General features: G+C 46.2%; 1 protein-coding gene across 3 annotated transcripts in view; it reads right to left on the reverse strand.

Moving 5' to 3' along the window:
- Nucleotides 1-1948: 1948 nt before the first annotated feature.
- Nucleotides 1949-12664, reverse strand: part of EXOC4 (exocyst complex component 4) — a 318257-nt gene continuing 307541 nt past the window's right edge. For all 3 annotated transcript variants that reach the window (XM_072918507.1, XM_072918496.1, XM_072918499.1), the window contains one exon: nt 1949-3221. In XM_072918507.1, coding sequence (XP_072774608.1) covers nt 2984-3221 — 238 coding nt within the window. In that variant the 3' untranslated portion in view covers nt 1949-2983. The remainder of the gene's footprint in view (nt 3222-12664) is intronic.

Raw genomic sequence — 12664 nt, forward strand, 5'->3', positions numbered from 1 at the left:
TTCCATGGAGAAACAAGAACCAGAAAACAGGAAAGGAAAATTAATGCTGGGAGGGCAGAAAAGTTTCCCAAGGGCTGCTGCTTTCAGAGCCTGGAGCTTCTGTTCCATCCCTCAGAAGTGACAAACCCAGGACAGCCAGAGCCTGGTAAAACTGGGCAGCACCATGAGGACACCAGTGAGGGACTGTGGGGCTCGGCCCAAACCCAAAAGTGAGTGGAGACTCCAGAATTTCAAACACTTGGTGACCAAATGTGCCCTCAGGAGCCTCTGGTGTATCAGAGCCACCCTCTTCTTCCAGGGGAAGCCCCCCGAGTGTGGGGATGCTGAGGGTGGGGGGGTGTGGACACGGTGAGGGGATTGTCTGAGGAGTTATTTACTCCCAGCCATGACAGCTTGTCTCTACCCACAGCCCAGCTCTGAAAACAAAAACTGTTCCCAAAATCTCTGCCCCACACCCATGGTCTCTCCTGTTTGTGAGAGAGGGTTGGAAACAAACGCCAACGCTTTGCAAGGGGATTATTTATCTCATATCCAATCCAAACCTTTCCTGCTAAAACCTGAGGTTGTTGCTTAGGGGAAAAGAAACCAAATCCCACCTGGCTACAACCTCTTGTAAGGGAGTTGTAGAGAGTGAGCAGGTCCCCCCTGAGCCTCTTTTTCTCCGGGCTGAACAACTCTCTGTGATAAACAACCCGATTTCTGTGCTCCAAAATCACAACAGCCGTGGTGTGTTACACTCGTGGTGGGAGGAAAACACAGTTCACTCCAAAAACACCTTCCCAGGAAAAAATATCCAGTGAGGATCCTTTGGTGGGGATTCTAAGATGCTGCTGCAAGGCAGAATCCTGGAATTAAGGTTGGAAAAGACCTCTGAGATCATGAAATCCAATGTCCTTGTGGTGTAGAGAGGAAGCTGGAGCAGGGAATGTCCCTGGGGGGCTGGAATGAGGTGCTTGGGGTCTGGATTCATTCCCACATCCCACACGCTGCTCCTGCCTTTCTCCTTGCTGTGATCCCTGGAATATTCACTTCCCTCGTGAAGGTTTGGAGAGGACTGAGAGTCTGAGCTCTTGAGGAGACACCAGCTAATTGCAAACTCTAATTACCTCAATTGAAAAATCTTCTCTTTCCTCTCCACCCGCTGCAGGCGAGTCCCTGCTCTGTTCACACCTCGTGGGGCTGTGATGGACAACGTGAGGAGCAGCTCGAGGAAAAACAATTTAAATAATTTGTTTTAGACTCAAAAATACTCCCAAAGATGAGATTTTCCTGATTTTATCCAATCTGTTCCTGGCCCCCACCGGCACAGCTGTTGGGTGGGTGGGAAATGTGGACTGCAAAGGCTGAGATCAGCAAAGCAGAGCATCAGATTATAAAGGAATTAATAATTAACCAGTTGCACACCAGGCCACAGCAGCCCAGTCTGAATTCAGAGCTCCTCACACATCACTCTCACACCTCAAATGGGATTTCCTTGTCCCAAGCAGCTCCTTTTCCCTTTCCCAAAGTCTGGGTAGGGAATATCCACCATTCCAGGACCTCCACGTTGCAGTGTCTGAGCAGGAGAACACAGATCTGTGATCCCAGGAACATCCCATCACCATCCCTCATGGAATTCTCCCCCATCCTGCAAACCCATCAGGGAAAGGGAGGAACTCCTGCAATTAATGGCCAATACTGACATGAGAAAAATTTGGATTATGAATAAAACGAGGGGAAAAAACCTCAAAAGATTCCTAACAACAAGAACTGATGGGTTCAGCTTCTTACATGGATGGTGAGAAGCCTCTGGAGTTGGTCTGTGGCAGCTGAGGGTTGGACTGAGTGACTCAGAAAATCATTTCCACATTGCTGGAGCCTTGGAGAACGCTGAATTTGGGGCTGGAAAGGAATCTTTGAAACACCTCAGGAATGACAGTTCTTAAAAACAACCAGACAAACCACCAGGGCCTTTAAACATCCTTTAATTCTACAATTTCAAGGTTGACACACAAAGCACCTACAGCTCAGAGAGAACCTTTCTCAGCACAAGAAACCCAGCTGGGTTTTCTTGGCAAATACAAGTGCAGTGGATTCTGATTTTGGAGGAATAAGGAACCTTTTTCCAGGTGAATTTAGAGGGTCAAGGCAGGGCAGAATTGGTGCCCTGGGTGTGCCTCAGACCTTGGATTTGGTGCCCTCCTGCCCTTGCTGATCATTGGTGCTGAGCTACACAACCCTGCCTGTCCTTCCAGTGCATCAAGTGCCGGCCACAAAATATCTCTGGAGCTGGGGGGGACTCAAAGATAATATTCAGGACAAGAGAAGGAAGCGTTTTTGTTCTTTTATATTGGTAATTTTCTCCTGCATCCACCCGGTGCTGCAGGCGCCAGATGGCTCCGGGATAATGAAAGAGGAGAAATGGAAACAAATGGTCCCGTGTTACCTCCCACGTGGAGAACTGGCTGATCACCACCTGAAGGAACAAACAATCACATCTTTTAGCAGTGGAAACAGCGGGAAACTTCACGTGGGTACAACTTGGAGCGAGCACTAGCAGAGCTGAGCAGGCTCCAGAAAAGATCTCCAAACCATCAAGATCCCACGTGTGATCAACAAGTCTGGGATTGGCAGGCAAGGTGATGATTATTTAGTGTGGTCTGAACTTCCAAGACCAAATTTTCCCTTCTCCCACCCCACAGCTCCCTTTACATCTCCAGTCAAAGCAGCAGCAGCAGAGAAAAGCCGAATATCCCACCCCAAACCCCCCTGGGGTTCCTGCTGTGGAATCACTTTTAGGAGAACATTAAAGAAGCGTTACGTGGATACACACCAAATCCACCCCAACCCCAAATCTCAAATGGCATTTCCCATCCTCACCACAATGCCCAGAAGATTCCCATTTTTTCTTTGATTGAAACAGAACAAAATCAACAAAAAAAAAACCCCAAAAAATGTGGAGGTGCCACCCGCCAGCCGCGGGTGACACGGGTGGCAGCGGGGGTCACACAGTGGTGATTTTCTTGTCCTTGGTGGCCTGTTTGATGGCAGCCTGCTCGCAGATGATCTCCTTGAGGCGCTGCAGCCTCATGTTCTGCGTGGTTTGGTCGCCCACGCCCGTCTGGCTGCGGTGCAGCAGGTTCAGGGCGTAGATGTACTCCAGCTCCGTGTACTTCACGCCCTGGTCCACCACCAGGTTCAGCAGCTCGTCTGCCGTGTTGTAGAGCATCTCATAATACTGCCTGCAAAGAGAAAAACAGCCTGGTTTGTTGGAACCCCGGCCTGGTTCAGGGGTTCCGTGTGGTGGAAAAGTCTCTCCTCCAACCCGAGCTTCCAAAGAAAGGCTCAGCAGTCTCTTGTTCGGTCTCATGGTTGTTTATTGCAAGTTATCTAAAAGATTTTCTTCTGGGGCTGCTGTGGTTTGCTCACAGCTCAGGCAGAGGCACACACACACCCTGACATCCTCTCTGACTCCCGACTGCTTCTTCTCTCCCTGCCCAGGGCTGCTGCTGTCTTTTATATGGTACATTACGTGTTACATGGGTACAGTTTTCCCCAATGCCCATTACCTATATTAAATGGTGCTTTTCTATCTTTTATATGGTACATTACGTGTTACATGGGTACAGTTTTTCCCCAATGCCTATTACCTATATTAAATGGTGCTTTTCTATCTTTTATATGTACATTACGTGTTACATGGGTACAGTTTTTCCCCAATGCCTATTACCTATATTAAATGGTGCTTTTCTATCTTTTATATGGTACATTATGTGTTACATGGGTACAGTTTTTCCCCAATGCCTATTACCTATATTAAATGGTGCTTTTCTATCTTTTATATGGTACATTACGTGTTACATGGGTACAGTTTGTCCCCAATGCCATTACCTATATTAAATGGTGCCTTTCTACTCTAAACCAATCTGTGAGTGCCAACATCACCAAGAACATGGAGGTAAGGAAGGAGAAAGAGGGAAGACAGGGCAGGCCCAAATCCCTCCATCTTAAAACTTCTGACCCCCATGTACAAAACCAAAACCCCCCTGTACAGCACTCAAAAATTCTTCCCTCTACTTTGTAACTACTTCTACTATAATATCTAAACTTTTGTGACTTCTTGTTCTTCCTGCAAGGTTGGTAAATCATTCCATGGTTCAAACCCAAAATCACAGCTGTTTCCAGCTGCCTGCCAGGGTCTCAAATGCTTCTGACCTGGGCCTGGAACCTCCAAAAATGTCTGAGGGACATTTTGAATTCCAACACTGGTTAAGTTGTGGTGCTTGATGGTCCACACCTCTGCTTTTGCAGAATTCCATGAGCTGTTGCTTTTATTAATTTTATTTATTTACCATTCCAGGGGGCTCCAAGCCCCAATATCGAGCCTGGCCTTGGACACTTCCAGGGATCCAGGGCAGCCACAGCTTCTCTGGGTAACCTGTGCTCAACGTGGGCAGGTCTTAAAGACAAAGTTACAGAAATCCCCTTTGTTGAGACTCACAGAATGGTTTGGGTTGAAAGAGACCTTAAAGCCCATCCAGTTCCACCCCTGCTTTGACATCCTCTCTTCTCCCCCCAGATATCCCATGGCTGAGCCCTGGGAGCTTTTCCTGCCCAGGCTGATGATCTGGGAAGGGTAAATCATCTTCCCCGTGCTCAAGCCAAAAGAGATTTTGGGGAGCTAAATTTGCTCTTTGGTTAGGCTTGCTAATCCCACATAATTATTTATTAACCCATTTGTCAGATGACAGACTGAGCTTTTGCTAACTTTTAATTATTTTCCTTGGTTTTAAACCTCAACTTTAAAACCACAAAGCACTCGGCCAGCATTCCACAGAGCAGATTCCCCTCACCTGTCCTCCATTTATTTATTCCCTCCATCCTTTACAACTTGCCTTCCTCAGCCACCTCTTGATAATCAAAAGAGAGTTTATAATGGCAGGGACAAACACACTTGTGAAAGGAAAATGAAGAGCCTAAATAAAAAATCACAGAACAAGAGGCTCATCCCACTCCCTCTTTCATATTTCATTATTTGATAACATCAGAGGCTGAGTCCATCAGAGCTGCTTGGGCGAAGGCAAACAGGAGAGTGTCTGATCAATATTTATTAATACTTTCAAAGACAAGGAAGGCAAAGTTGAGCAGACTCTGTAATGGAGTGAATAATTACTCATGCAAATCGGGCTTGGCTGCGGGCGCTGCCATGCCAGAGCGGCAGGTTTTTAATTGCACCCAATTAAAAATGCACACCTTGTGCTCCTTCCCTGCTGCCTCGCTTGCTCCCCTTTTATTTTAGAGGAAATTTTTAATTAAAAAATAATCTGATCCCGAGGAGAGTGACAGATGAATCCAATGTTTGTGAGGTGCAGGAATTCTTCAGTCAGCCTGGATTTAGGACAGGTGAGGAAGGAGCTGTGAGGAGAAGATGGGGCTGTGCTGCTGGGCTTGTCCAGTGATCAGTTTGTGCAGATTTTGTCCTTTTTTTGCCTTTTTCCCCTTTAAGGTGCTCTGTCACCATGGATTTTTTTGCTTTGGAGCAAAACTTCCCTGTCCCTGGATCCCTGGAATGTCCAAGGCCAGGTTGGACGGGGCTTGGAGCAGCCTGGGATGATGGAAGGTGCCCCATGGCAGGGATGATTTCGGTGGCCCTTTCCAACCCAACTCATTCTAGGATTGTGGGAATGCAGCTGATGGGAACAAAGTGCCCCAGGGACTCATCCCAACAGAGAAATCCTTTTATTTCCATGTTTTCTCTCAGTTATCACTTACTTGTGTTATGCTGAAAAGCACCGATGGGATTTGTTGGGCTGATCTGACAGGAGAGATTTTACACACAAAACCATGGAACAGGTTCTTAGGGAACATCTCTCCCAAATTCCTATGGAATAAGAGCTGCTCTTTACAAGGGAATTAATCTGCTCCAAGCCTTCAGCTCTTCACGATGGTAAAAAATAACTTCTCCCATTGTCAATGGCATATTTTGGGGAATGAGGAGTGAAGGACTGCCTGAGGGATCCCAAAGCATTAATATCCTGCTCAAACAGGATAATTAACTAATTTTGACAGCTTGGATGGCAAAGATTTGTTAACATTTTTTAAAAATAAAATCCATTTTTCATGTGTTGAACCGAGACACCCGTGGCCTGTTCCTCTGACCACTGGCAATGGGACTGGGCCCAAAGCTGCCTTGAATTTTGGGCTTTTTTTGGGGACAAAACTGAACTCTCCCCACTCCCTTTATGCATCTGGAATTGCTCCTGGAAGATCCACCACGACATGAGGAACAGCTCTGTGCTAAGAGCAGACAGGGAAGGTTAAATATCCCTTTAATGGGATGGAAATGGTTCCCACCTGCAGGAAAAAAAAACATCCCACGGGCAAATCAAAAATGCAGAATCCACCTGACCCCCAAACCAGATTGTTTTGTGGGGTTTTAAGCAGCACTTTTGAAAGAAAGTACAGCAAATTGCCAAGCACGAACCCATTCTGCAAGGAGACATTTTGAGCTTATATATCTACGGATATCCATATTAAAAAATGGTCTCTTGAACTCTGTTCTTGGAGAAAAGAGAATAAAAATTAAGAAGCTTTCTCATTTAGGGAAAAAAATAAAAATCTCAGGATGAGCCCAGCTCCTCTGAGGGCTATTAATACCATTCTCCATTTAAATGCTAATGTTCACCTCTAACCCAAAAAAAAAAAAAAAATTTTCAAAAGGTGGCCAGGTGAATTCCAAATGAAATCCTGATTTCCCTGAGAATGACTTGATGTCTGCTTCAGAGGAGGTGATGCTTCAGAATAAAAGATCCCACTTTAATTATCCCTTCCTGATGTAGCTGGAGCCTGCTCTGCATCAGAGAGGAATTTGCCGGGTAGGAATTCCAGTTTGGGTGCCGAATTAGCCAAAGGGAACAAAAAAAAAAGGAGAAATATAAATTCTGTCTATTATCTCCCTCTCTTTTGGGGGATTAGAGAGGTGCTTTGGCAGCACCCGGAATTGCTGCTGTAACGGGAAAGTCAAAAAGGTTCAGTAGGAAGCACTTATGGAAAATCTGGATAAAAACTAAATGAGGGGAGAGGGAGACAGGGTAGAAGGAAGATTTTATGATGAGGGTGGGGAGGCCCTGGAATAGAATTCCCGGAGAAGCTGTGACTGTCCCTGGATTCCTGGAAGTGTCCAAGGCCAAGTTGGGATAGTGGAAGTTGTCCCTGCCCATTTCAGGGGGCTGGGATAATATTTAAGGTCCTTTCCAACCCAAATGCTGTGATTTAAAAAAAAAAAACATCAGAGAGGACAAGCAAGAAACTGAAGATGATAAAAAAGACCAAAGCTGTGGTTATAAAATCACTTGATTTTGATATTTGAAGATCATGGTGGAGCCATGACATTTAATTATAGAGCGAAAAAAAGAAAAAAAAGAGGGAAAACCAGCAAGAAATTGGGTGACTTCAGTCAAGTAATGCAAAATAAATGGATTTTCAGGCCTGGCTGAAAGAAGAAAATCCCATGGGGCACTTTTCCCTTTGGAGTTATAAGAGGTGGGAATGGGGAAGAGCTGGGAATGGTTACAGGGCACTGGATATGGGGCAGGAGTTTGCAAAGACAATTTTTAAAGCTCAGAACACCGAAGGAAAATCCAGGTAAAGCAGCAATTACTGTAATTTCTGCACCTGGTGAAGGCTGCGGGGATGTTTGCACACACACATCAGTGAGCAGCATTTCAAATCAAAAATCTGCAAATACAGGAGCTGCTGGTTCCAGCTCCAGAGCTTCTGGAGATGGAAAACAAGGATGGGAGGTGACAGCTGCATCACGGCTTTTCATGGAATTGCGGATGGGCTGGGTGGGAAGGGACCTTAAAATCATCAAATTCCAACTGGGACACCTTCCCTATCCCACAGGTTGCTCCAACCTGGCCTTGGACACTTCCAGGGATGGATCCAGTTCCTTTTTCCAAGCACTGTTCATCCTAAACTGCAGCTACGGCCCTAAAATAAGGGACACAACCCCCAGGACACCGTTCCACGAGGGAATGTAATTCCTGATTGTCTTTTATTCAGATTTCTTCCTTGATTTTCAATCAAACCGGAGCAGTTCTGGGGAAAACAACAATAGGAGTGTTCCTTCTGCACCTCCAGAAGAACCCAAAGTGCTTTAGGGGAGTTGACATCAGAGATGGTTTTGCTGTTCTGGTCAACCTCAGCTCCTCTCAGACACCACACCAAGACCTGGACACTTCTCCTGTGTGTCTGGGGTGAGGAATGGCATGGACTACGTGGTTCCTACATGGCTCCATGGACTGAAAAAACCCCAAAATGAGGCCAAAAATGTTCCTATCACTGTGATCTCCATCTTCTCTGCGCTTACCTCACCCACAGCCCCTTGGAAGCAGCTGCCCCATCACCACACTTGGCACGATTTGGGGCATGAGGCACAGGTGGCTCTGGGACTGTGCTACCACAAGAACGTAAAAAAGCACAAGAACACAAAAAAAAACACTTAAAAACCCAAAATGTGCAAAATTCCAAGGTGGGAAATGATTTGGGAAAGGAAACAAAACAGGAGAGGAAGAAATAAAAGTGAATTTGGAGTAGAGCAGTGCTTCACGCTCCTGTGGTAGCTCTGCAAATCACAGCCCTTAATAAATAATCAAGGGATGGAAGGATAATATTAGGCTTTAAAAAAAAAAAAAAAAAAAAGCTGGAAGAATAATTAAAATTAAGTCATTTATCAAGGCAGGAAAAAGTATCAGAGGTGGGAAGCCCTCACCCCTTACTCAGTACCCACGCAGGGCTCTGATCAGGTACAGAGCCAGGCAAGAAAAACAAGTGTATTTATTCAAAAGGGCACAAGTGCAGCCTTCTAATTAGAGACAGCCTCATTAGGAAATCCAATTATTTTCCCTTTTAAAGTTTAAACCACAGAGACAGCGTATGAAGCCCTACATACAAATCAGCTCACCTGGGGGTTGCTTTTTATACAGATGAAGCCATTTTGGACAAAAAAAACCCTCAGCCAACACCTCTGGGTGCCACGTGCAGCTCTGTCACTGGGTTTGTCACCACTGCAGAGCTTTTTGTCAAAGACATATGAGAAATCACCTCTTAAATGCAGAATTAATTAGCAAAGGGAATGGTAAGGGACGTGCAGAACACCACCACCCCTCCCAAAGCTCTCTCCTCCCTCCTCCTTTTTATTCCTGCCATTTATCTGCCTTATCTATTATTTTCTCATTAATATTTCCTTCTTATTTCCTTTTCCCTTCCTCCCAGGGCTCATCACTCGGACAGCGCTGCCCTGCTGGGAACACGAGCTCCAGGGGAGGCTCAGAAGGAATTTCCTCATGGAAATTCTTGGAAAACATTGGAAAAGGGTGCTCAAGGAGGTTTGGAGCCCTCATCCCTGGAGGTGTCCAAGGATGTGGCACTCGGGGCTCTGAGCTGGTGACAAGGTGGGCATGGGGCACAGCTTGGATTTTGGATCCTTGGAGGGCTTTTCCCACCTCAACAATCCCAGGATTGTGGGAATGGGGATCTCTGAGCATCCCCACGTGCACGGAGCATTTAAACCCTGAACACCCCCGAGCCCCGGCTCCGAGACACAGCAATTACACAGCTTCTCAAAGGAAGGACAAATCCATTAAAGCTCATTAAATAATTCTTCAAAAAACAATGTCTGAGCCACTCCTTGTAGCTCCAAACTGGCTGATCCTAATGAAAGATGGAAATTCTCGCTCTCCAAATGGAATTTTATAGGGTATTAAACAAGCACCCTCAGCACTTATCTAAATCTTTAATTAGTTCTATAATATACTGATGATATCAATGCTAATTAAATTTATACAGATAAAGAGCAATGAAATTCTAGCCAAGTGAGCTGGAAAGTACATATTAAATAGTAAATTTAATGGCTCAGGAAGATAAATGCAATTTTGTATAAAAAAATTAAATTCAATTTACATGTTGTATTAAAATTGATTTTGAGTGTGCAAATGATTGGAAAAGAATCTTTTTAATAGATCAGTAAAAGTGTTAATCTGACCTGTTTAAATATCAGTTATTAATGCCAGCATTTGCAAATAAGCCACACACATTTGCATTTTACTGCATATAGTAAAAAAAAAAAAAAAAAAAAATTATCTATACCATCTGCCAGTTTATAAGGAATATTAAGGGATTTTTCCCCTTGCCTCATGCATAAATTGGAGGGAAATGAATGTAGCCTGAAAGAAGAGGGAGTCAGCACTTCCACAGAAAGTGCGGCAGAGATTGCTCCAGTCAGCAAAAAATCCCACAATTTTCGCTTCCCTTTGGGAACAACAATCACTGTGGCAACCCCCAGATTAATTTAGGATCGAGTGACGTGGAACTGGATGTGACTGGGGAGGGGCTCAGTGGTGGCAGCTGAGCTTTGATAAACTGGGAATGGTTGGGAGCTGATGGTGGGTGAAGGACACGATGGGATCTGTCTGATGGGGATAGAACAGTCAGAAGCTCAAGTAGGGCTCTCAAGTCCATGTGTGCCTGGGGTAGGTCATGGTTGGGTTCCACAAGTCCATGTGTGCCTGGGGTAGGTCGTGGTTGGGTTCCACAAGTGAATATCTGCCTGGGATAGGTCATGGTTGGGTTCCACAAGTCCATGTGTGCCTGGGGTAGGTTGTGGTTGGGTTCTACAAGTGCATGTGTGCCTGTAGTAGGTCATGGTTGGGTTCCACAAATGAATGTCTGCCTGAGGTAGGTCGTGGTTGGGTTCCACAAGTCCATGTGTGCCTGGGGTAGGTCGTGGTTGGGTTCCACAAGTCCATGTGTGCCTGGGGTAGGTCATGGTTGGGTTCCACAAGTCCATGTGTGCCTGGGGTAGGTCATGGTTGGGTTCCACAAGTCCGTGTGTGCCTGGGGTAGGTCATGGTTGGGTTCCACAAGTCCGTGTGTGCCTGGGGTAGGTCATGGTTGGGTTCCACAAGTCCGTGTGTGCCTGGGGTAGGTCATGGTTGGGTTCCACAAGTCCATGTCTGCCTGGGATAGGTCATGGTTGGGTTCCACAAGTGAATGTGTGCCTGTAGTAGGTCATGGTTGGGTTCCACAAATGAATGTCTGCCTGAGGTAGGTTGTGGTTGGGTTCCACAGTCAATGTGTGGCTGGGGTAGGTCATGGTTGGGTTCCACAAGTCAGTGTGTGCCTGTACTAGGTCATGGTTCGGTTTCACAAATGAATGTCTGCCTAGGGTAGGCCATGGTTGGGTTCCTCAAGTCAGTATCTACTTGGGGTTGGTCATGGTTGGGTCCAACAAGTCCATGTGTGCCTGGGGTAGGTCACAGTTGGGTTCCACAAATCCATGTGTGCCTGGGGTAGGTTGTGGTTGGGTTCCACAAGTGAATGTCTGCCTGGGGTAGGTCATGGTTGGGTTCCACAAGTCAGTGTGTGGCTGGGGTAGGTCATGGTTGGGTTCCACAAGTGAATGTGTGCCTGAGGTAGGTTGTGGTTGGGTTCCACAAGTGAATATCTGCCTGGGGTAGGTCATGGTTCGGTTCCACAAATGAATGTCTGCCTAGGGTAGGTCATGGTTGGGTTCCACAAGTCCATGTGTGCCTGGGGTAGGTTGTGGTTGGGTTCCACAGTCAATGTCTGCCTGGGGTAGGTCGTGGTTGGGTTCCACAAGTCCATGTGTGCCTGGGGTAGGTCATGGTTGGGTTCCACAAGTCAGTGTGTGCCTGGGATAGGTCATGGTTGGGTTCCACAAATGAATGTCTGCCTAGGGTAGGCCATGGTTGGGTTCCTCAAGTCAGTATCTACTTGGGGTTGGTCATGGTTGGGTCAAACAAGTCAATGTCTTCTTGTGGTAGGCTGTGGTCAGGTTCATCAAGTCAATTTTGCCTGCAGCAGTTGTGGTCAGTAGTTGTGTGTCATGCTCCACTAGTAGCTGTGGTCAGGTTTGTTAAGTTGTAGTCGCTGTGGTCAGGTCCATCGAGGCAGTGTAGTAACAATGGCAGAAAGAAACCAGGATGGGTTCAATGCCAAAATCTGAGATGTCCAGAAGTGGTGGACATCAGCATGGATCTCCTGGATGAGGGATTCAGAACTTCAACTCTTTCCTCCTTGCTTTCCGTGGGGGCCACTCGTCTGAGGAACATTTCATCCCGACTTCTCTCGATGCTTGGAAACCTCCAGGTTTGAGGCCACGGGTTTTTATGGGCAGCTGCTGCTCGTTTCCAGCATTTTTGGTTGAAACTGCTTCTCCCTCTCTATCATTCTGAGGGCAAAAGTCATATTTAGAGGGATTGAAACCCACCACTGCTAAAAGAGCAGCTCCCACACTGCTGTGTGCAGCACAGCTGTGGCCTCTTCTGGCCAGTCCTGGTGGGTTAGGTCCAATAATCCCAATTTTTTCATCCAACAGACCTTCACTACAGTTTTTTTTTTTTTTTGTCAGACAGCACAAATCTGAGCATAATGAAAATATTATCAAGGCAATGTCAGTGCAGGGTAAAACCCAGAGTATGTGGGGTTTCTATCTCCACTCTTCACTGCATGGAAAAAAACAAGTTTTACTCAAGGAATATCTTGGAGTTGCATCCCTTTGCTCATCACTTTTTATGGACAGACTCCACTGCAGAGCAACAGCAGCTCCTTGGAAACAAAACTGGTCCCCAGAGGGTGAGAAGAGAATCCCTGCACTGCTTCG

The sequence above is a fragment of the Taeniopygia guttata genome, chromosome 1A, assembly GCF_048771995.1.
Source record: "Taeniopygia guttata chromosome 1A, bTaeGut7.mat, whole genome shotgun sequence".
NCBI lineage: Eukaryota > Metazoa > Chordata > Aves > Passeriformes > Estrildidae > Taeniopygia > Taeniopygia guttata.